At 44.8% G+C, this 21675-nt stretch overlaps 1 protein-coding gene across 1 annotated transcript in view; it reads right to left on the bottom strand.

Moving 5' to 3' along the window:
• Nucleotides 1-21675, bottom strand: part of LOC148322331 (RNA binding protein fox-1 homolog 3-like) — a 205391-nt gene that overhangs the window by 104446 nt on the left and 79270 nt on the right. The window contains exon 3 of the mRNA XM_088317139.1: nt 9023-9125. Within this exon, the coding sequence (XP_088173265.1) occupies nt 9023-9125 (103 nt within the window). The remainder of the gene's footprint in view (nt 1-9022; nt 9126-21675) is intronic.

Genomic DNA, 21675 nt, shown 5'->3' with positions numbered 1-21675 from the left:
ATTCGCCTTCGATGGATTTCGCCCAGGCCAACGATACGTTCAATAGTGGCCGGACGCCTCCATAGATCAATGCCAAATCCATCCTGCTCCGCATCTGGCTTATTGCTGCTTCTTGTTGTTTTCCAGAAGGAAGAGGCACAAAAGATGGAGAACATCTGCTCCACCACGACGACTCCCGGCTGCAGTAACGTCAAAAATAATCATAAAAATGGAACGAAACAAGGTCGGGAAACGGGAAAGACATTTGAGATCGGGATAAACTGCAGCTGCTCGTTTCTGCTGGCCAGCGTTTAAAAAAAATGATTTTGGAACAATAATGAACCGATAGTCCGAGGACCGCTTTCAAGATCAAAGAAGGAGAATGTCGATTTATGAAAGGGCAAAGTTGTCTTTTATCAACATCTTTTTTTTTTTTTACATTTTCCTCTAAATGAAAATTAAATGGCTTGACTCGGAGAAAGTTGTCCTGAACAACCCTGACAAATTCGAATGATTTAAAAAAAAATTGCCAGGAACAGTCTACACAAGACTTTTTTTTTTTTTTGGCGTAAAAATACATCAATTTAAAGCCGCCGGAGGCCGCAATAAAATGTCAAATCCGATAACTCCCAGTGTCATGCGTGCACTCACGACTGACAACGAGGCACTCTAAAGCGGTCCTGCCTGCAGACGATCCTAATGAAAGCTGCATTTTCGGGGTTTAGACAAAGCTTGCCAACTCTCAGAATTGTGCCAGATAAAGTTTCGTATGAAAAACGTGCGACAATCAGACAGAGGTGTCATTTTCAAAGGGGGCGTGGCCAAGAGGGCAAAGCACAAATCTGAGAGCTGAGGGAGCTGATTGGAACACAACTCAAAACAAAAATCCAAACACCCACTGAGACGTTTAAAAAGAATATTACGCTGAAAATTTACGACCTGAAGAAGCCTTTTTTTTTTTTTTTTTTTAAAGGTGAACCGTAGTAGTTGCCTGCTGACCTGAAAGAGCGAGAACATCCGCACACGTAAGGCAGAAATGGCGCCAGTTCACCGCGCGGCCGCTCCCTCCTCGCTGCCCTTTCAAACATCGACGCTCTCCGCACACGTCTGATTAATACCAGCGGACGCTTATTGGCACGCGCGACACTTTCGCCAATAGGTCGCCTGCTTGACCCGCACCGCACGCACACACACACACACTCACACACAAAACAACACAACGGGATCGAAGAAACCGAACGGACACCAAGTGTCACGGATCAGGCCAAAAAAGGATTCTGCTCGAACACAATGACCACAAATATTTTTTTTTTTTTATATTTGAATCTTTCTTTTCTTTCAGGCAACGCTGACAAGTTCAGAGATTGATAGAAAACTAAAAAAAAAGCGATATATCACCATTTGGGAAATATTGATAGAATTGACAGATGACTTTTTTCTTAAATTCCAGTTTGATACGGACCAGAACGCAAGCGATGAAACTGACAGTCTGTCCTTTGTGGATAAAAGTGCAACCAACGTGAATCTCCAACGGGATCCAGGTCCAAAAATCAGAACTCACTTTGCATTTGGCAAAAATGTGAAGAAAAGACATTTTCTGTATCCAGAAGAAATCATCATTGTCATATAAATCACCTAAATATCCCCCCCCCCCCCCCCCCCAGCTCCACGGACTTGATTGCAGTCATAAAACGGGAAATCGCTCTCCTGCAATATGACACAAAAAAAAAAAAAAGGACTTAGCCACCTCTCGTTCTCAGCGGCGCAATTACCGCGCGGACAAAATGGCGATGACATCATCACCGACTGCTTGACGTCAACACCACTTTCATCACGTTAGTGGCATTCTGAAGTCGCGGTACACACATACAATCAAGCACACAGAATTCACACAGCAGCCTGAAGTGTGGATCACATTTACCAAAAGCCACCCACATAACACACACGCAGCCCCCGAGCACAAAAGGCCACAACACAAACAAACTCATTTGTAACCTGCCTTGACACACACACACACACACACACCTACACACACACACACACACAAGCGCGCACAATCGAGGCTAACACAACCCCGGCGTGTTTATCATGGTCTCTCCGGGAGAAGGATCATAATGTCAGGCGTGAAGCGAGCGGCGATCTATACGCGTCGCCATTCCGATATCTATTGATGCCATGTAGCCAGCGTATTAGCTGCGGTGGCGGCGCAGGTAAATGTCAAGAGTTGCGCTCGCTCGACTGTTTCCAGCGCGTAATTGGACTCAAAGGTGTCGCCGGGCCGGCGGACGGCGGCGGTCAAGTTCATTCAAAACGACAAAACCAAAGTCTCCACGGTCGGGAAGATGACACTTGAGAATATATAGCGATGAACTATCGCTAGGTTGCGAACTTCAAAATGATAATATTTTTTATCGGCGGAACAAAACATTTATTAGTTCAAACAGGATGGAATAAAGATTGCAACTTTTGTGGATGGGGGGATATGAATTTTTCAGAAATATTTTCATGGGGGCGGAAATAACACTTTTGAAATTATGTGACTTCATAAAAAAAATTACTAACAAAAATACTTTTTTTTTTTAATTTTATTTTATTAATCTGTCAAAGGAATTCAGTAAAATTTTGCTCGGCCCCTAACCCCAAATAAATAAGGATGGTTTGCTTTCTCACTTTAGCCAACGCTGCCATGTTGCCGTACTCGCACGCGCGCACGCACGCACACACACATATAGCTTTACATACTTTGCGAGCCGAGGAAGAGCTGACTGCGACATTTTTCTACCTCTTGGGAAAAAAAAAGTAGCCGCTGTCAGGATGACAAACGAGGGGAGAGCGCGCATGCACGCTCACACCCGCTCGCGCACGCTACCCTGCGCGGCGGTGTTATCGCGGCCCGGCGACGCATTGAAGCACTTCCTTCTCCTCTCCTCGCACCTGCCCAGTTAGCAACATGCTAATTGTGGAATTTTTTAAAAAACATTTTCCCGGAGATTTGCAGCGTCAAACAATTTTCAGTCAGCTTGGCTTTATTTTTGTCCAAATGTTGGTTTTGGTGGCTTTTGTTTTTGAATGAATTAATTCATATAATATTTAGCAGAGGGTTCATATATTTGTGGTTTCTAGTTTTTGTGCCTCAAACTAACGGTTTGACACGTCTCCGTTAAGATGCCAAAAATCTTGACAATCAAGTTTGCTGCTTTTGTTTCGCCCTTGACGCTCTCACTTTCTCGTCCTCTTTTGTTGCCGTTGAAGCTTTTGTTGGCTTTTGCTTACGGCGACAAAGTCCCGCAGGCATCTTGCAGATAACACACGCAAGAAGCTGGCATGCAGGAGCTCGGCAAAGTTACTGCACCGGATCAATTACAATGTAATTACAATAGGACAGAAATACAAGCTGGGCCGAGGTTCTGTCAGCACCGATTCCAAAAGATAAGACGTTGAGGGATGGCCCCCGGGAATGTCGCCCTGATGTCAATAAACTCTCCGTCGCCTCCGCCGGCGAGGGTGACGCCAGCAGGCGTTGCCGGGCGGCAAAGACAAGTTACTGGATAGGGGCGGGCCCAAAAAACTGAATCAGCAGCTTTGAGACACTCAAGAAAAAACAGCCAATCACTCAAGAGGTGGTCGCCCAACTTTTCAGCTCTGTAAATCGAACACAATAGGAAAACAAAAAGCCGTGCGGCAAAAGCGCAGCGGCGCCATTGACTGCTGACAGTTAGCAGCATGCTAAAGAGTGGATTAGGGATTAGAGGGGATTAATGCTATCAGATCACTAGAGGGTTATCAGCGGTCGCGGCAACATGGATCTGGCGCCCTCACCCCCACCACCACTCCTTCCGCATTTTGAACCGACGAACGGCTCTCCGACGTCCTCGCACCAGTTTGCTTATTAACCCATTAAGATGCGAGATTTATGAGTTTGGAGGAACAATTAAAGGCTGTGATTTTTATTAGCAGCGTGAAGGAGCGCCTCCTTCCCTCAACGCCACCAAGGTTAAATTCCCCCGCCGCCGCAGAAAAGGAGGCCCCGGCTCAGAATATTAGCGTGATTTAGGATGCAAAAGCGGCACACGTTAAAACAGCTCGCAGCTTTTATTCCGAGCGGGCCCCTACACAAAACCAATTTGGCCGCCATTGATTGCGTTTCAAGCAATTAGATTTTCATTGATGGGGGAAAAAAAAAAAGTACAGGCCTGCTTGGATGAGGGTCTTGGGGGCAGGGGGGGATTTTTGCCGCTGCGATTTGCACGTTTATTAAACTGGCCACTGTAGTGTGGTTGGCTTGTAACTTGAAAGTTCAACCAGCCTCGGCCCTCATGAGGTTTGCAAAATCTATTGAGTTTTAGTCTAAAAAAAAAAACTGGAGCAGCCTCCTCTTAGCATTAGCGGTAGCATCGGCAACTAACAGGAAAGAAGTCCTAATTTGAAACGGAGACCTGAAACGGAAAAAGGTGTTTTGGAACAAATCGGAATGGACTTTGGCATAGCTCGCATGTGACCTGAAAATTCAGCCAACCTCGGACCACAAGCAGTTAATCAAAATATCGCAAGGTTTAGCCTAAAATTTAGCATTAGCGGTAGCCTCTGTGGTTGATGTCGCCCTCATTTGAAACATGAAACCAAAATATTCCTCATAAAACATGAAGTTTTTTTTATTACGGTAAAAACATCTTAGAAGGTTAACGCTAACAGGATGAAGCCCTAATTTCAAAGGCTAGCTTGAAACAGACATTTGTTGCTTGAAACTGTAAATTTTCGCTAATAAACGGCTAACTTCCAACTTGAAGGATTAGCGTGTCAAATTTAGCAAGTTATCCGATTAGCTTCTGGTCACACATGCTTATTATTGTCTGCTTTGTTGCGTTGATTTTTTTGTCGTTACTCTTAGCAAATTTGAAAATCACAACGCGGCTGTTGGTGACGGGTAAACAAATTAGCCTGCATTGATTTCGTACGTTTGGCCGCGTCTTAGCTTGTAGCATGTTTGATGTTTACCCACTTTGTTTTGTTTCGGTTCCTGTTTACGTTCTTGTAACCAAGAAAAGACGACCAACTGATTTGATGCAAAACGGGCATTGCTTACAAACATCAAGTGCTCTAAAAGTGCCCTTTGGCCCATAGCCGGAAGGTTCTGCCACCAGTACCAAAGCGCCAATCAGTGGGCCCGAGCAGCTCGCGGTTTTAAAGCCCGCTTTGATTCCCCCGCATTCTCCAAGCGACTACTTCATTATTCCGAGTATGCGGTGCGGGTGAAAGGGCGGCGAGTGGATACAAGGCATAAAAGGGGAACACGGAATGCCATTAATGCCAAAGTAGGGAGTAATTCCCACCGCGCTCCCAGAGGAAATCCAGCGTGCGACCAAAGCCGGAAGATTTTGACAAATGCCTTCCTCAACAGCGGCAAAAGAGACAAATGTTACATTTAAAAGAGAAATACTTAATTTCCGCTTTTGGTGACTCGCAGCAGATATCATTAATCAGCGAGGGGTGGAGGGGTGCGTGCGGTAGGGTGCGCGGGTGGTGTAAGGGGGGTGGGGGGTGTCAAAGTATGCTCAGTGAGCCCGCTAAGCGCCAGATGATCGCCTCCTTCCACTCAATCCATCAAGTGTGATTGGAGAAAGAAAAGGTTGGGAAAAAAAAAAGTAATTACTTGGGCGTCGGTGACTCGTCGAGGTGTTCCCGGGACAAGTTGAACCCGTTTATCACACGTGACTTGACGCCGCACCCCTCCCACCTCTGCTCGAGTATTGCAGACGCAAAGTTGACTCTCAAATTAACGACTTAGAACTTGTTGTGCTGGGGGGGATTTTATTAATAGCACCCCCCCCCCCTCTCAAAAAAAGTGAAAATGGGCGGTGGGACCGCCATTCAAGTTGATGTATGATCCCCGTTGGCCGAGCCGGTTTGAAGCGTGGCGGGTGATTGGAAAGTGACGCCTCTTTAAACGGCGTAATGAGCCGCAGAGGACGCAACCCTGTGAAGGGAAAAAAAAAAAAAAAAAAAAACGCCATCCCGCCGCACTCCCACCCACCTCGCCACTCGATTGTCATTATTTTGCTGAACAATTCTACTGGAAAGGCCTCCGAGGGACGAAGACGGCGGACATAATTAGGGCCCGACCAATATGGATTTTTTTTTTAGGCAGTTTGATGCTGATCACGATATTTTGCAGATTAAGAATCCAATAATCGATTCATCGGTTATTCTCTTTTTTTTTTTTTGTCAAAAAAATGACTTTACAGTAATGGGGTGACCCTTGGGAACATTTTTTACGTACTAAAATAAAGTGTAATTGCACATCCACTACAGTAGGTGGCAGTGGTGCTTATTCTCAGATTGTGTGCATGGAGCTAATAACGTTATCCAGCAGATCTTTTGTGTTTTCTCTCACGCTAACAAGGATACAATATTACGGCAGACGCATTCTTCTGACAAAATAGAATCGAGTGGGTGGGCTCAAAATATGTTCTTCTTTCTATGCGGCGTGTCACAGAAAAAAAAAAGTCATATTCTGCACTCAAGAGGTTGGATTGACCATGCATTAATTCAGGTTGACAAAAGTCGGAAATAAATAAATGAGAACGACCCGAGTTGAGGGTGCTTCTCGTTAGACATTCACAGCGCTCAGCTAACGAGGGGAAGGCCTTGAGAAAATGGATGGCTACTTGATATCTGAAGTAGTCACAAAATGGATTGCGGCGCTCCTCGGAGGTCTGTATCGGAAAAGAAAGACGGCGCAGGCTTTGATATTTGGGCTGTTAAATCAAAGGCGAGGGGGTCGCCGAGGGGTGCCCGCCATGTCATGTCGGTGACACGTCGGAGTTCGGCGTTGGCGGCGGCGGCGCGAGCGGGCTTCCGGCAAGGAGAGCGAGACAATTAAATAGCGGCCGGCTGGCTCGCTCGCTCTCTCTTTCTTCTCGGTGGCGTTTAAAATCAATTCATTCAGCGGACTGCTGACACAGCCTGGCCCGGAGAGCCCAGGATTTATGGCTCCCTCTAATGGGCATGCTCCGAAGCAAAGCCCTGCCGTCAGCACTTTCCCGCCAGCGCCGCCAGCCAGCCAGCGGGCGACCCATCGTCCGCCTCGCTCGCCGCCGGCTCTTAAAGGCGCAGGCGCGTGCTTATGCCCTGTTGAGGAACTCGCAAACACTCGACGAGTTGACACAATCGCAAGACAGATAACAAGACTCGGAAAGCTGCGAGGATTGTGAAGGCCCTCGTGAAACTTTGCGTCTAGTACACAGTTCGGATTTCAAAATCAGACCGAATCCCCAAAAATGTGAAAATGAGTGCCTTAAAACAAAATGGCAATCTTGCTGTGTATTTTTGGGGTGCTTGAAACATTTTTGTGCGCCGTCTCATGATGGACATGTCTGCCAAATTTCACCTTGCTGAGTTAAATTGGCTTAGCTGGCTGGATTTGCAAAAAAAAAAAAAAAAAAAAAAAAAAAAAAAAAAAGTGCTGCAATATTATTACATGTTTTATGCCGAGTCATCACTTCACACAAGTTCCGCCCACACATAAAGTCAAAAATGCAAACTCTTCAAAATTAACGTCGTCCATAAGTTTAGCATATATGTGCTTCGAATCTGGTCGCTAAATCCACAAGAATCCAGAGGTGTTTGTCTATAAATGAGTTCTGGAAATGACGCCGAAAATGGTCACTTCAAACCAAAATGGCTGACTTTCGTTGCCTTTGCAGGCAAAGATTATTGAGGCTGGTTATGAGTGTAATTATGATAAACAGGTCTACCAAATTGCAAAAAGGGCTGAATTAAAATAAATTAAAAAATAAATAAATAAATAAATAAATCTACATTAGTTATCACATCCGCAAGCCATGCGGCAAATTCAAATTTTTCACAATTTTGTGTCAGTCATCTGTTTTGTATACCGCCTACAAAATTTGGGAGCAATCTGACAAAATCTGCAGGACAGGTTTGTCTTCAGGGGAGCGCTGAAAACGGCCCAGCTGGACCTAAAACGGCTGCTGTGAAGCAGATGAGCAGACATCCGGCGTCCTTCCTTTCCTTGTCGCTTCACTCATGACAGACGCAGCAACACGAAATTCGGGAGACAAGTCAAACGGCCCAAGTTGTGACATGCAGCATATTTATTTGTTCGCAACACACGCTGGCGGTCCGCGATGGCGGAGGGAGGATGGCGATGGCAGCAATAAGTGATAATTAGACGGCTTTCAAATGGCCGTTGTGACCCGCTCCCTCGGAGAAGGCGAGCAAATGGCGGCGGGCCCGTTGAACCTCGCCGCCACCTGCTCAACGACACCGCCGAGGCCGGGCGGCCACGGCGGGGGAGTGATGGCGGCCAAGCGGCGCCTGTGGGCGCACGGCGCACATTAGCCACAATATGGCCGCACGTGGGGGGTGGCGAGGCGCAGCCGTTCCGAGAACGCCAGAACGAGAGTGGGATGGCGTTTTGTCGACGGGTGCTGCTGCAACAAAATAATGCGGCAGCATGCGGGAGCAAATGATTTGTGATACGGGGAACGGACTCAAATGAATTTATCAACAACCGAAATTCCCTAAAAAATTTACAATTTTTCACCGAAAAAAAAAAAATTCACTCATTACTGACCAAAATCCAACCACTATTTTAGATTCTGAAAGACAAGTCCCAAATTTGAAATGTTTCAAGTCCACTCACAATTTTAATTTAGCAATGGCTAAAATCCAATCACATTTGTTCATCAACCACCCCCCCCAAAAAAAAACACTCACAATTTTATTGCACAATTTTAGATTGCCACAGATGAAAACCCTGTAACAAATTTCACCTACCAAAGTCGACTTACAATTTTTATTAAAAGCCAAAATCCAATCACCCACAAACAAAATCAACTCCCAATTTATGACATAACTAAAATTGCCAAAAAAGGCCACAGACCCAAACCCACTCACAACTTTATCACAAAGCAGATTCCATGAATAATTTCCTATCACAAATCCAAATCAACAATTTTACATTGATCACCAATCAAAATCCGCTCACAATTTGCGTTAAATTTGGGATGGGTGGTCCTACCTGCCCAGCTGGGGGTCTCCATGTACAGGTAAAGATTGTCGTGCTGAGGCTGCGTCACTGAACTCTCTGCTGGTGCTTCGACCTCACGATGGGATGAAGAAGCCTGAAAACAGGAGGATAGTTTTCCTTTAGTTTCCTTTACAAGAACAGAATTTGCAACAACCACAAGACGGAACGGGACGCCGCGATGCTAGCTGATTAGCAACACCACTAAATAGCATTTGGAAATATCGTCAAGAGCGACTGACAACAATTTTATTATTATTGCTTGAAATAAAAATCACAGACGTCCAATTGTGCCAGAGATGGTTTGTTGCTGAACGTAGCGCAAGTGTCAGCGTTCACGTGCATTCACATGCACGCTGCTGCTGCTAGTTTGTCTTTTTCTGCTGACTCGGGGATGTCGCCAGTCCGCAGCCTGGCTGTGGACCAGAAGTCCGGCCGCTGAACCGCGACTAAGAGAGCGAGTGAACATTGATTTCATCTTGGCCAAACTCTACGCTACGTACTCACACACACACACACGCACACACAAAAAGCGCCCGGCGTGCAACAAAGTAATTTGTCATTCATCAAAAGTAATTAAAAGCAATTCCTTTCCCTCTGCTTGATTGCGGATTGACTAATTGTCGAGCGAGCGGGATAAATAAAAGAGGGCCGGGATGAATTTTGCAGGAGGAGCAGCTAACCGGTGTAAAAAAGGAGGGGCCAGACATCTGCCTCGACACGATTAGCAAAAACGTGCGCGTATTCCGCCGACCCACAGGTGTTAAATAATATATTAGCGCTAGCATATTGACCGGCTCGCTTAAATGGCTGCGTCAACACCGCAGCGGCAGCAAAAGTCGGGACGGGAGCAGATGCTGCTAAAAAGCCAGATCGCCGCGCTTAAATACCAACAAAGCCACCTGGGAACGAGCCACATAAAGTTAGCGTCCGGTGGAAGCTATTGGAACGGTGGCGGGGCGGCCGCTAACAACCTCCGGAAGGCCCCATTGGCTTCCGTGAGGCGGGAATGAAAATGTCAGGCTTGATTCCGAGCGAGGAGGGTGGAAGCGCACGTGGTTTCGCTATCTCTTCATTTGGTCGCGTTCCATCGTGAACGGACGGGGGGAGCAAGGAAACGGAGGCAGCTGCTGTGAGATACGCCGGCCACTAGAGGGCGACCAAGGTTTTCACAGCTATAACCGGAGTAATACGTGACGCAACCAAACCTCTCTGAAGGTCTTGAACGATGAGTAAAAAAAAAAAAAACTCGGCAGGGAAGGAATTAACAGTTGGGATCCAAGCCACCAATTTTTTAGCGCATCGCTGTTCAAGATGTGGATGATGAGAACAAGAAGAATGATTTTTCTCCAATCTGCTTTTGTACATGATAAATTAATTTTATGCACTTGGAAATTCATCTAACAGTTCTGAGTTTCCCAAATTATTTGAGTTGAGGATCGGCAACATATGCGAATAGTCAACTAAATGTTTTACATTAAAAATAATCCAGATTTTTGCATCATTTTAAAGTAGTGAAATCAATTTCCTTGAAATCCCATCAAAATTTGCTCATCGGGTTTCGTCATTGGTTATTTGACGAGCTAAAAAGTTCCAGAAAGTGAAAAGATCCGCATGGAATTTGGTGCGCCGCTTCCCAAGGACAAACGGCTTAACTTTGGATGAAAATCAGCAAACACCGAACATCACGAAGATCCTTTTAAAAACATGTTCCAGAATGTCCTTGGAAGAAAAAAAGTAAATGAACGACCCAAGGATGAGCGGATTAACTTTTGATCAAGATCAGCTAACAAGAAATTTCATTGACATTCCTCCAAAACTTTTTCACTAATGGCCGTCTTACAACATTGATCTGATTTTTGTTTTTTTCAGCCCAACCTCAGAAAGTGAAAGAAATGGAAAAGTTTGCGATTAAATGTGATGTGTGGCTTCCAAGGACGGACGCATTCATTTCTCATTTCATCATCATTCTTCCAAAACGTTTCAAATAACGTGCTTGATTAAAAACAAAAAAAAGTAGAGCGCCTTGTTGTCAGCAGTGAGTGTGTGCACGTCACAGTGAGGGCTCGATTTGTCACAATTACAAAATTGTTTTTTTTTTTTCAAATTTGGAAAAAGCATCCAACGTGAAACATTTTAACAAAAAGTTATACGACCCGACAACAGATGACTTGCGACGGTGATGAAAAGCTAATCGATAATTCTCAGAGATCAATCCCAAGCCTGACGCTAAATTTCGACATTTTAGGACCTTTTTTCTTTTTTTTTTAAGGCCACTCCATCAAATTGAAGACCTCCCCTTCGATAAAGCGATATATACGAGCACCAGGAGCCAACGTTTTTATCGCGACGGCCGACTAATTACATCCCGTCAACGTTTTCCCGAGAAAATGGAAACATGTTGTTTATTGTGCGTGCGGCATTTTGAAGAGCTTTGATTTAAAGATCAAGTGTCACTTGGAAGAATCATTCAGACGAGAACGCTAATTAAAACTTTGTAAGGCTCAGTGGACGCCTGGCTCCATCTCCGCTGGCAACTTTTGGACCCGGTCAGGCAGGTAACAAAAATAAAAAAATACAAACGCAAATAATTGCAGTCTTGTTGCTTTAATGCTGCTGCTTTTGTGCTTTAATTCGGGTTATTAAAACGATAATTGTACTTCTTAAATCTAAATTTGCTTTTGATTTATCAACGATGATGTGAATTATGTGATTTTAATATATTCTACCTGATTTTACAGAAAATGCTCTCATTGAGTTTCTTAACTATTAATCGCTTTATTTTGGCTTTTTATTGTTTTAATTCATTTTAGGAAAGCAGTAATTGACTTTAATTTTTGGCGTTCATTAACGCTTTAATTCTTACCTCTTTACTTCTGCTTATTTGTAATTGATATAAAATAATTAATTACTAAATTATTCTTATGAATGCTTTCATTCAGATTCTTCTTGCTTTAATTCTTATCGGATACACTCGCCGGATCAATTGTCTTCCTTAATACTATATCTGCGTTTTAATACTTTGTGCTCATATTAATACTTTAATTCAACTTACAATCGCTTGGCCTGTGCTTATTGATGCTTTAATCTCGCCAATTAGCACCTTATTTCTGCCGATTAATTATTATTGATGCCGAACACTGTGCTTAGTGTTGCGTTAACGCGGCCAATGAACGCTTGGATTCAGCTCGGAATGGCTTTGCTCCATCTGATTATTGCTTATCGATTGCGCTTTCCGATGCTTTCATGGAGCTTTTTGTGCTTCGAGACGCGTCGGCTTGACGGCGGCACTTTCGTACGAGAGCCTCGAGGAGGCCCCGCAGGGAGCTTCAAGTGCTCCTTAAGACTCCTCGAAAGCGCAAATCAAGTACGCGGGTGAATGGCGGAGTTGAGTCGCCCCCTTCCCCAAACGTTTACGGGGATGACGACACTCATAGCTTTTCAACTGGAATGCCAGAAATTCATCATCCCATTCATTATTTTAATAGCTGTCATTTTTGGCTGCGTCCTCCCCCAAGGCGCTGATTTGTGGCGAGCGGCAGCGGCGGGCGAACCGAATTTATCGTAATGTTTGCACCAGGTAGCCCGCCGCCGTATTTCAGACTTTCACTGACACGCCATTAAAACGCGCCGCTGATTAAACAACCAACCCGCGCTCGGCCAAAAAACTGACAGCATGTGTGTGGAGTGTGGACCGCTCTGTCTGCGTGTGTGTGTGTCTGTCTGTTTATTGTGCATACACTTTTTGTTTTTCCACTAGTCCAAATCAAATTTCTGGAAAAAATAAATAAATTAAAAAAAAAAAAAAAGTCGCTCTCTCTTTCAGGTTTACTGTCCTATTTTACAGATTTTTTTTTTTTGTACAGTATTTATTTTGGCTGTAGTTCCATAGTCCACCATTAGATGGCAGCTCATTAGTGAACTTGACACTGTTAATGTAATCAAAAGACCGACGGACTGACCTACCTACCAAAATCTTTACCGAATCCACCTCATGTCCCATCGGAATTGACCAAATTGACGTAATCGACCAAACAACGAACCAACTTACCGAATTTATTGATCTAATTTTCGCTGACATTGCTGTTGTACATGTTAACGATCATCGTAATCATCACCCGTTGCCGTGTTAGCACGCTGCTCTTACGAGTAAACGTCATGTTGCGAAAAATGATTTCGTCCCGTCCGAATCGATTGCAGAGAGGCGCGCTTTGCGTCCTGGCCGCGGTCGAGCGGCGGCATCGACCGCGCGCTCGCTCGACGCTTCTATTAAAAGTAATCAGGCGCTTTCTTTGGGCTAAACGGCGTTTTCACGTTCGAATAGCAAGCGACGCGTGTTCCTTCCATTAGCTCGCAGCGCCTCTCAATTATGTTCCCTCGTCGGCCGCTTGTCGGACACTAATGAAGATGAAACGCTTTCATTTTGACACTTAATTAGTTCATATTTAAGCAAGGTGCGCCGCGCCACGCTCTCCATGCTCTTTTTTTCTCAACAAAATCAAACGGTTTCTCTGTGTTACCTCCAATATTCAATATTTTGCATATTACAACTCACGGGAATGTCAAGGTGATGACTTGCAATATTCCAATAGGAGTGCGTTGAATTTTGCATTATTTTTTATTTTCACCAAAACTGCATGAGAATCATCTTACGAGTAGGTTAAGTAACTTTTGCACTTCAGAATAAATGTTTAACTTAATTCCTGGAAAAAAAAAATACCACCATAAAAAGACACCACAAAAAAAAGGCCGTAATCCTGGAACCCCTGATGGAGGGATGTACACTTTTTTTCTGAGAAAAAAAAAAAGGAAAAAAAGAAAGCATTGGTGTGAGTCCACGCTGTGACTGGACCGAGGTGGCGTCTTTGATGCATCAGTGCGACGTGCGTGTGCGTGCTCGTACGTGCGCGCGTGTTGACTTTGACTCCAACTTTTTGCTTCATCCTGGAGGCTGTTTTGCTCCCCAAAAATTTGTTGGAAGATAAAGCGTCATTTTAAAGACTGAAGTGATAATAAATAAATAAATAATATGCCCCCCCCTCAAGCAAAAAAAGGTTAAACTTTACATCACATAATATTTTTTAAGGAAAAAGGTCTGTGGGATTTTTTAAACATTTTTTTACAAGATTAAAGACAATCCCATGTGAATAAATGTTTCAAAAGAAAAGTCAGATTGAATTAATAATTTTTATGAGCTCTTATAAAAAGAAAGGAAAAAAAGACATTTTGGCATATTTATCACATGAGAATTGAGTATATTTTAAGGAAAAAAAGTGTTCGTTCTTTTAGAGAACGAGGACGGGTGGCGAGAGAAAATGTGGATAAAGTGGGAAATTATTTTTTTCAGAAAAATATAAATCTACATACTATCATTTCTTGAAAAAAATGTTATTGAAATGAAACTTCTGGTTTTGTTTTTGTAAATCATCATTTCCAGACGCAATTCTAATACTAAAAGATTTTTTTTAAAGCTATTTTTGGATATATTCTTCAGTGAATAAAGTTCCCTGTTAGGAGAGGAGGTGTTCGACCCCTTAAGGCGTCGGCGTCGGGATCAATGCGCCAACCTGGCGTTGCAACGTGCCCTTTATCATGTTAATATGATTCGCATTGATGGAAGGCTTTTTCACGCCCGACTTTCCGTATCGACGGCGTTCGGAGCGCCATCGCTCTTGCCGACCGTCGGCTCGCCGGATGTCGCTCTCGATGTCCCCCCCCCCCCCCCGTTCCGATGCCACCGCCCACTTCCTCCGCCAGCAGACAACATGAAAATATTTCATGTTGATGCACGGAGGCTTCAGCGCGCCATCATTTTTATTTACTGCGCTCATGTGTATACATGAAGCTCAGAGTGGCAAGAAAATATGTCATCCATGTATGTCCACATCCGCATCCGCCAGGTCGACATGTTCCCTGTCAGCGCTCCGCCATCCGATAGACATTTTTTCAACATTAGAGAAGCGAGGCAAGAATGCGATTGATTTCCAACCCACACTTGCGCAATTTAATGACATGACAACACATGATGGGAATTTTTTTTAAATTTAAGCCCCCATAAGGTAGTTTCACCCACGAGGAGCTCCGCCCCCAAAAAATCTGGACAAGCTGTGAGTGAAAAGACACAGCAAGTCTGGCGTTTTATTATTATTAGTTTTTTTGTAAACTGCATTTGCGGAGGTCATTTAGAGAATGTTTTTGGTGGGGAAATTCTCTAAATCCAGTTTTACTTATCAATATAAAATTTTTGTAGTCAATCATAAGTAGACGGACTAAAATGTCTCGACAGAAAAAGCGCAACAAAGTGAGACCCACGTGAGTAATGAAGTTCTCGCCCCGAAGGTAATTCTTCGACACCCCCTACAGGCAGAGAGCGATTCTGCGTTTCCTGGCAGCCCACGAAGTGGAAAGCGGAGTCATTTTCTGCCTTTAAGAGCCGCGCAGCAGCTGCTGCGAGCTTCCCGGCCGCCAACTGTTAGCAGCACGAGCAATTAAATGCCAGCGCAACGGTCGTCGGCGCGGGCTGAGGTTGATTGCGCCGACTGACGCCAGCTCGTCCAATCGCACGCCGCCTCGTAAAACATCTCAATTAGAAGCCAGCGGAGCCGGCGGCCAATTGCCGCCCGACAAAACACCGCGCCCGTGGGTCCCCCCGCTGAGCGAGGCGACCGATCCTCTACGCTGCTGCCGCTGCCAGAGACTTTGTTACAAAACGCAGCAATTAGTCATCTGGCGAGCGCCGTTCGCAGTTTTGTAACACGCAGTCATCCTGCGGAGTCTCGGAGGGCTTCGCACTAACTCGCTGAAACGTGCCGGCGGATTTTTGGCGGCCGTACTGCAACATTTGGTTCGTATCTGTTAAAGCGGAGTAGATAGACAGTGCGAAATTGTGGATTTAGAGAATATACGTTCATTTCACACGTCGGCGTTCAGTCAAGTAAGACTTGAATAATCCCCCGATCATTTATGACAACGGCTGGACAAATTTACACTTACACACGACTGAGTGAGTGTTGGACGACCTAGCTTCTCTCGAAAGTGTATCTGCAATTAAATCCACTCTTTTACCTTCTTCGGCCATTGTGGGTTAAAAGTATATTTGACATTTCCCAACGCTCGCCAGTTACGGCTTCCGGGTGTGTTGATTCCACATAGCACTGCCCCCTCGCGAGTGAGTATCCAATCACAAGACGGCCAGCGAGAAGGCTCGCTGTCAGCAACTCGGGATCTGATTGGCTATCGCAACTGTCAATCAAATGACAACTCTCATTGACTTTGACAGAAGAGATGCCCGCACGGTCGTATCTGAAGGCCTCGGACGGCCTTCCACTGGTATTGTGAAATCTGCCTGGCAACACGAGCTAGCTGAAATCTGATTGGCTAAAAACTCTGACTAAAAATACAACACTCGGATAAAACATGACATCAATGTGAAAAATATGATCATGATTTCTTGATTATGTCAGGCCAGCAGAGAAGGTCTTGACCGCCGGTTCTCGCTATTGAATAACATTCGGCACCGAATCATCGCCGTTTTCAAAGCAGCTTTCTCCATATTGACGCCTGTTTTGGATTTTTTTTTTTTTTTTTTTGATGTATCTGTCAAGAAGCACAGGCGAAAATGTTATGTGACAGAATAAGCACCAAACCTTCCAAAAGAAAAAGTAGACTTTTCCTTCGTTGGGAAGAAAAAGGTGACTTTGAGCTTTTTCTGTAATAAACAGTGGAGCAGAGGTTAGATTCACTGAAAACAACTTTTTTTGTGAAAAGGAAAACGTTTTTGTGGCAACTCAAGCTCCCAAACAAAAAAACAACACTAAGAAATGCTTTTCGATGGCAAAATAATAAATAATAATAAATAATAAAGCAATGTGAGGCTGCCATCGACAGGGATTCAATAGAAATTCTCATCATCATTCAAGATTGTATTTTTGGGATTTCACCATTTCGGCATTCACACGCAATTTTTCCAGAAATTGTTACGTCTAGTTAGTTTGTGTGCGTACCAGTAATAATCATTATAATTCATGTATCACATTATATTCATCACATTTGTGTTAACGTCACACAGTCATGTGTACATATAACATATATACTGCCAGTAGTGGGCTGTTTAATTTCACGTCTACAGGCGAGCGTCGGGTGCGTGCCCAACGACCAGCTGGGATTTAATGTGCCGTCATGCCAAGGATGTGAAGACTTGCCAAGTTGTACCGAAAAAAAAAAAAAATGTGTCAATTACAAGCAACAGCGTTTAACATCCAGACGTGCAGCTGGATGCTAAATGGCGGCTGCCAAAAACTCAAGACTTTTCACTGGTATTTTTGATCAACTTTTCAACACACACGACAGTGATTTTTTTTTGTTTTTTTTTGTTGCTTGTTGCTATCGTACGAGAGCGGCTCAAACCACCAGAGCTAAATTCCTTTTTTTGCTTTTAAATACTGGGCCTCAAAAGCGGATTCTGATTCAATCGAATCACTTGAATGACACACGCGGAAAATGCGTAAGACTGTCCACCGTTTGGAGTTAGAGGAGTGACGGGAATCAGCGCACACAGAGATGATTCAGTGAAATCATTTCTTGACAAAGTTCGATGAGCTGAATCACCAGGAACACCTCAGATTATTCGGTGGTCTGACTCACCAGATACGCCAAGTACTTGGATGATTCAATTAAAAAAAGTTCGCTAACTCAGTTTAGTGGACCGACTCGCCAGAAACGCCGCCGTGGACGGATCCATTCTGTTGAATCGGTTCACTCCAAGTCAAACAATAATGGCGGAATCTTAAATTGTGTTCAAAGTCAAAGTTCATTGGACTATCTCACCAGGTAAGCATCGACTGAGATGATTCTGTTCACAAAAAGTTAAATGTTTAGCAAGATACGGTGATTAAGAATGACTCGCGAGATTGAAGCGAGTTACCCATAAAACGACTTCAGCAACTCCATTCAAGAGTTGACTTGGTTTTAACCCACGCGCACACAATTCGGCAACGAAGGCTTCACAAAGCGTCTCTGCGCTTGCACCTTTTCAATGCGTCTCACACTAAAAGCAAAATACAAAAAAAACAACAAAAAAAAAACATCCTTTTGGCCTGTCGTTTGCATCTCATGAATGCTCCAAGCCAAAGAATTTCAAGCACAAAAAGCAACACAGAGCTTTTTTTTTTTTTTTTGAAAGGCACTTTTCAAGCTTCAAAAGCCGACAAGCCCAGAGGCCACTCGGCAAAAAACTCTCGGCCCGCCGAGTAAAAAAACAGCCACGACATTATCACTCGACACACTTCCACAGCATACGTATATACGCTACTTTACATATTTAACGCTTGACTTTTTTTGGGGGGGAATGCGGTACATTATGCAGCCTCGGTACGCTATTGAGGAATCCGTCAGAAAGCGCCACACTCCGGAAATGACATCAAAGACATAAAAAACGTGGAGGGCTTTTATTGTTTGTTTGCCTCCTGCCAGACATCAGACATTATGACACCTCAAAATTGAAAGTGGGGGTGGTTTTTTTTTTTTATATTATTTTTTTTCAATAAAACAATGAGAAAATAACTTCATGTAGGTGTTAGATAACTTTGAGTAAGTCAAAAAATTGTTTGCTGTTTGATGATTACCGTCATTACCTCATAAAGCTACATAAAGAGATTCTATAAACAGTGCCTTTTAACACGGCAACAACTTTGCTAATTAGAACAGAACAGCCCCGACAGAAGAAAAAAAAAAAAATCCAGATTTATTTTGCGTATTTTCTGAACTATAGAGCGCCCCTAGTGGTGAAAGAAAAATCCACAGAAAAGCCGCACAGTTGTATTAGCCGCGTGGTTCAAAATCTAGAAAAAAAGTAGCGGCTTATCGTCCAGAAAATACGGGATATTCTGATTTTGGTATCATCCACCTTTGCACGTACCCTTGAAATGGGGCTGGTATACCGCGTAAAAAGTAAAAAAGTTAAGTATGATGCAGTGCAGTAGGAAACTACTGAAACTAAAACGATAAGTTTGAAGAAACTAAACAATTCTCTTTTTACCCAACAAACCAAACAAAAGAAAATGTTCACTTTTGGAACAATGAATCGACATATTTTGCTCCATAGACAAGACAAAAATTCCTCTTAACGAGCATCTTTGTCATCTGTCTCGCCCGTACCTGCGAATCCCGCGACCCGGCATGCCCGCACGGTCCCCCCCGCCGGGCTAACTTCTCGGGGGCCGCTAATGACGCGTATGATGGCCTGGCCCGCCGTCGTTTGGGCCGCATTAGCAGGACAAACAATCGTTGGCCGTGTCACTTAATAATGCCCCCCCCCCCCCAAAAAAAAGAAAAGAAAATGGCGGCCCTCGCAGACCCTTCGCTCTTGGCCTGGGTAATTAATTGGGGGCGCTCGGCCCAAAGATTTCCAATGGCGGCGCTGGCGATGGCCGCCGAAGCCCTACGACACCTTCGATCGCCCGCAAAGTGAGAAATGCATCAGGGTCCGGCTCCACATCTTAATGGCGGCGGTATTGATGCTACCTGCCAAAACGGCCGCGTATTGATGCCCGCGCACATCCACAATGAGCTCCGCAGGGGGATAGCGGCCGCCCCGCGCCGTAAATAACGCGAGCCGCCGGTCGGGGGTCATTGTGGGATGGCGAAGAGAGTCAGGGTCCGATCCATACTCCTCAGGGCCGGAGCGCGTGGCAATCACGACGGGCGATTAGCTAAACGGGCCTGATTGGAGGAATTGGATTAGGACTCTGATCAAAGCGATGAATCTGCCGACCCTCACTTTCAAGAGGGAATTAGTTGCGTTTCCACCTGGCCAGGTTGATTCCGCCTCCCACCGGAACCGACAAACTCCTGAATAAAACCGTGAAAAATCAAGTAAGGAGTGAAGCACCGCTGACAACAAGGTCAACACTAATAATTCAACTGCAACAGATTTTCAGTTTCTTTTGTCAACTCAAATCCAATCGTTCACTGCCAACGACGAATATATTCGTCATGTTTAACTCTGCTTTGACAATAACTGGTAATAAATGAGTCAAAGCCAACAAAAAAATCATTTTGTTGCAGGAATAAAATGCAATGTAATTGTGGACTACAAACAAAAACATTAGACAAAAAAAAAAAAAATTATATTGCAGCCTTCAAAAGTGATAAGTAGTAAAATGTGAAAGGGATCAAACCTCACTTTTCCTCCCTCAACAAAATGAATTAGTTGATCAACCCGGCCAGGTTTCCCCCTCCCAACGGAAATGTGAACCCCACTAATACCAAGAACTCCCCCCGCCCCGTCACACACACACGCACACACACACACACACCTACCTCCACCACCGCGGCGTTAGCAATAAACGAACGATCTCCGGGCCGGCCAGCGACGGCCCCAGACAAGACAAATGCTCCGACGCGAGAGGAGCCGAGCGCACCAATAAAGCAATCGATGCTAACCCCATCCCGGCGGCCTCGCAGGCGCTGGCTCACCCTCTCTTGGGTCTGCAATGAAGAGGAGGAGAAGAAGAAGACGAAGAAGAAGGAGGAGGAGGAGGAGGTTGCGAGGCGTAAATAAATAAACCTCAAAAGCCGCGAGGATGGACGGCGCAAAACCGCTAAAGAGAAAATTTGGTTACGAGAGGCCGGGATGACTCATCTCTGGAGAGCCGCGACCTGACACGCCGACAGGCGGAAGCTGGCGAAGGGGAAACGTAGAGTACGACCAAAAACACTTTTTTTCGCTCAAATGCCATCCATGGCTAAGTCTTAATCCCGCGTATGAATTTGGCGCCACATGCACGGCGAGGCTTTGAGCTGTGGGATGGCCCAATTAGAGCGCCTCGTTGTCAGAAAATCCACGGGAGACTTTGGAGATGATTTCGCTGCTCAAACATGTCGTCTTTTTTTGTTCCCAGTGCACTCCGCAGACACGCCCACATTGCTCGAGAGCCACACACTGACCTCATTTTCCATAACGTCAAACCCGCATTTTATACACTTGCCGATTTTTTTTTTTTTTCAACAAAAATCGTATCAAATCAATCATCGTACCAAAAATCAACACAAAAACACGTGCCAACAAAGGCGGTTTCAATTGCATTCATCCGTCGCTCAAATGTCAGCGATTGCAACGACTTTATCTCCCACGTGAATTTTTGGGTGCCGCGTGCCGAGGAATAAATTACGCGCGAGCAACGTCGTGCTGAACTTTACATCACTACTTGAACGCTGCCATTTTGAATTGCACGAGACGCCGCAAAACCCCACCCTCCCGCCAGCCTAAATGGCTTAGAGGAAACTCAGGTGTGGAGAGGGAGGGGGGTGAAATAAATAAAGAGCACCCCTTTGCTCCCTGGAGGGAACCCAAATTCCACTCAGCGGTACAACCTCGCCGGAGGGAAGAAACAGCGGACGGAAAACTGCTGCATTTGGACTTTTTTTGTGTGTGTGTGTGTGTCCCGTTCAAACTTGATGACACGTTGGGCTCGCGCTGCCTGCTCAGTGGTCGTCACTGTCAAGAACTTTTGAGTCGAACACAACTGCAGCGCTCAGCGGGACCCAGAAAGTTAGCGGCAAAAAAAAAAAAAGTTTGCGATGGAATCGGAGCTGCACCTTCGAAGTCGCTTCAACCTCAGCACGTGCCCTTGAAGACCGCGGCGGTA

Source organism: Idiotropiscis lumnitzeri, chromosome 15 (genome assembly GCF_059441095.1).
Source record: "Idiotropiscis lumnitzeri isolate Australia: NSW breed Sydney's pygmy pipehorse chromosome 15, RoL_Ilum_1.0, whole genome shotgun sequence".
Lineage (NCBI taxonomy): Eukaryota > Metazoa > Chordata > Actinopteri > Syngnathiformes > Syngnathidae > Idiotropiscis > Idiotropiscis lumnitzeri.
This window is presented reverse-complemented; position numbering and strand designations above follow the sequence as displayed.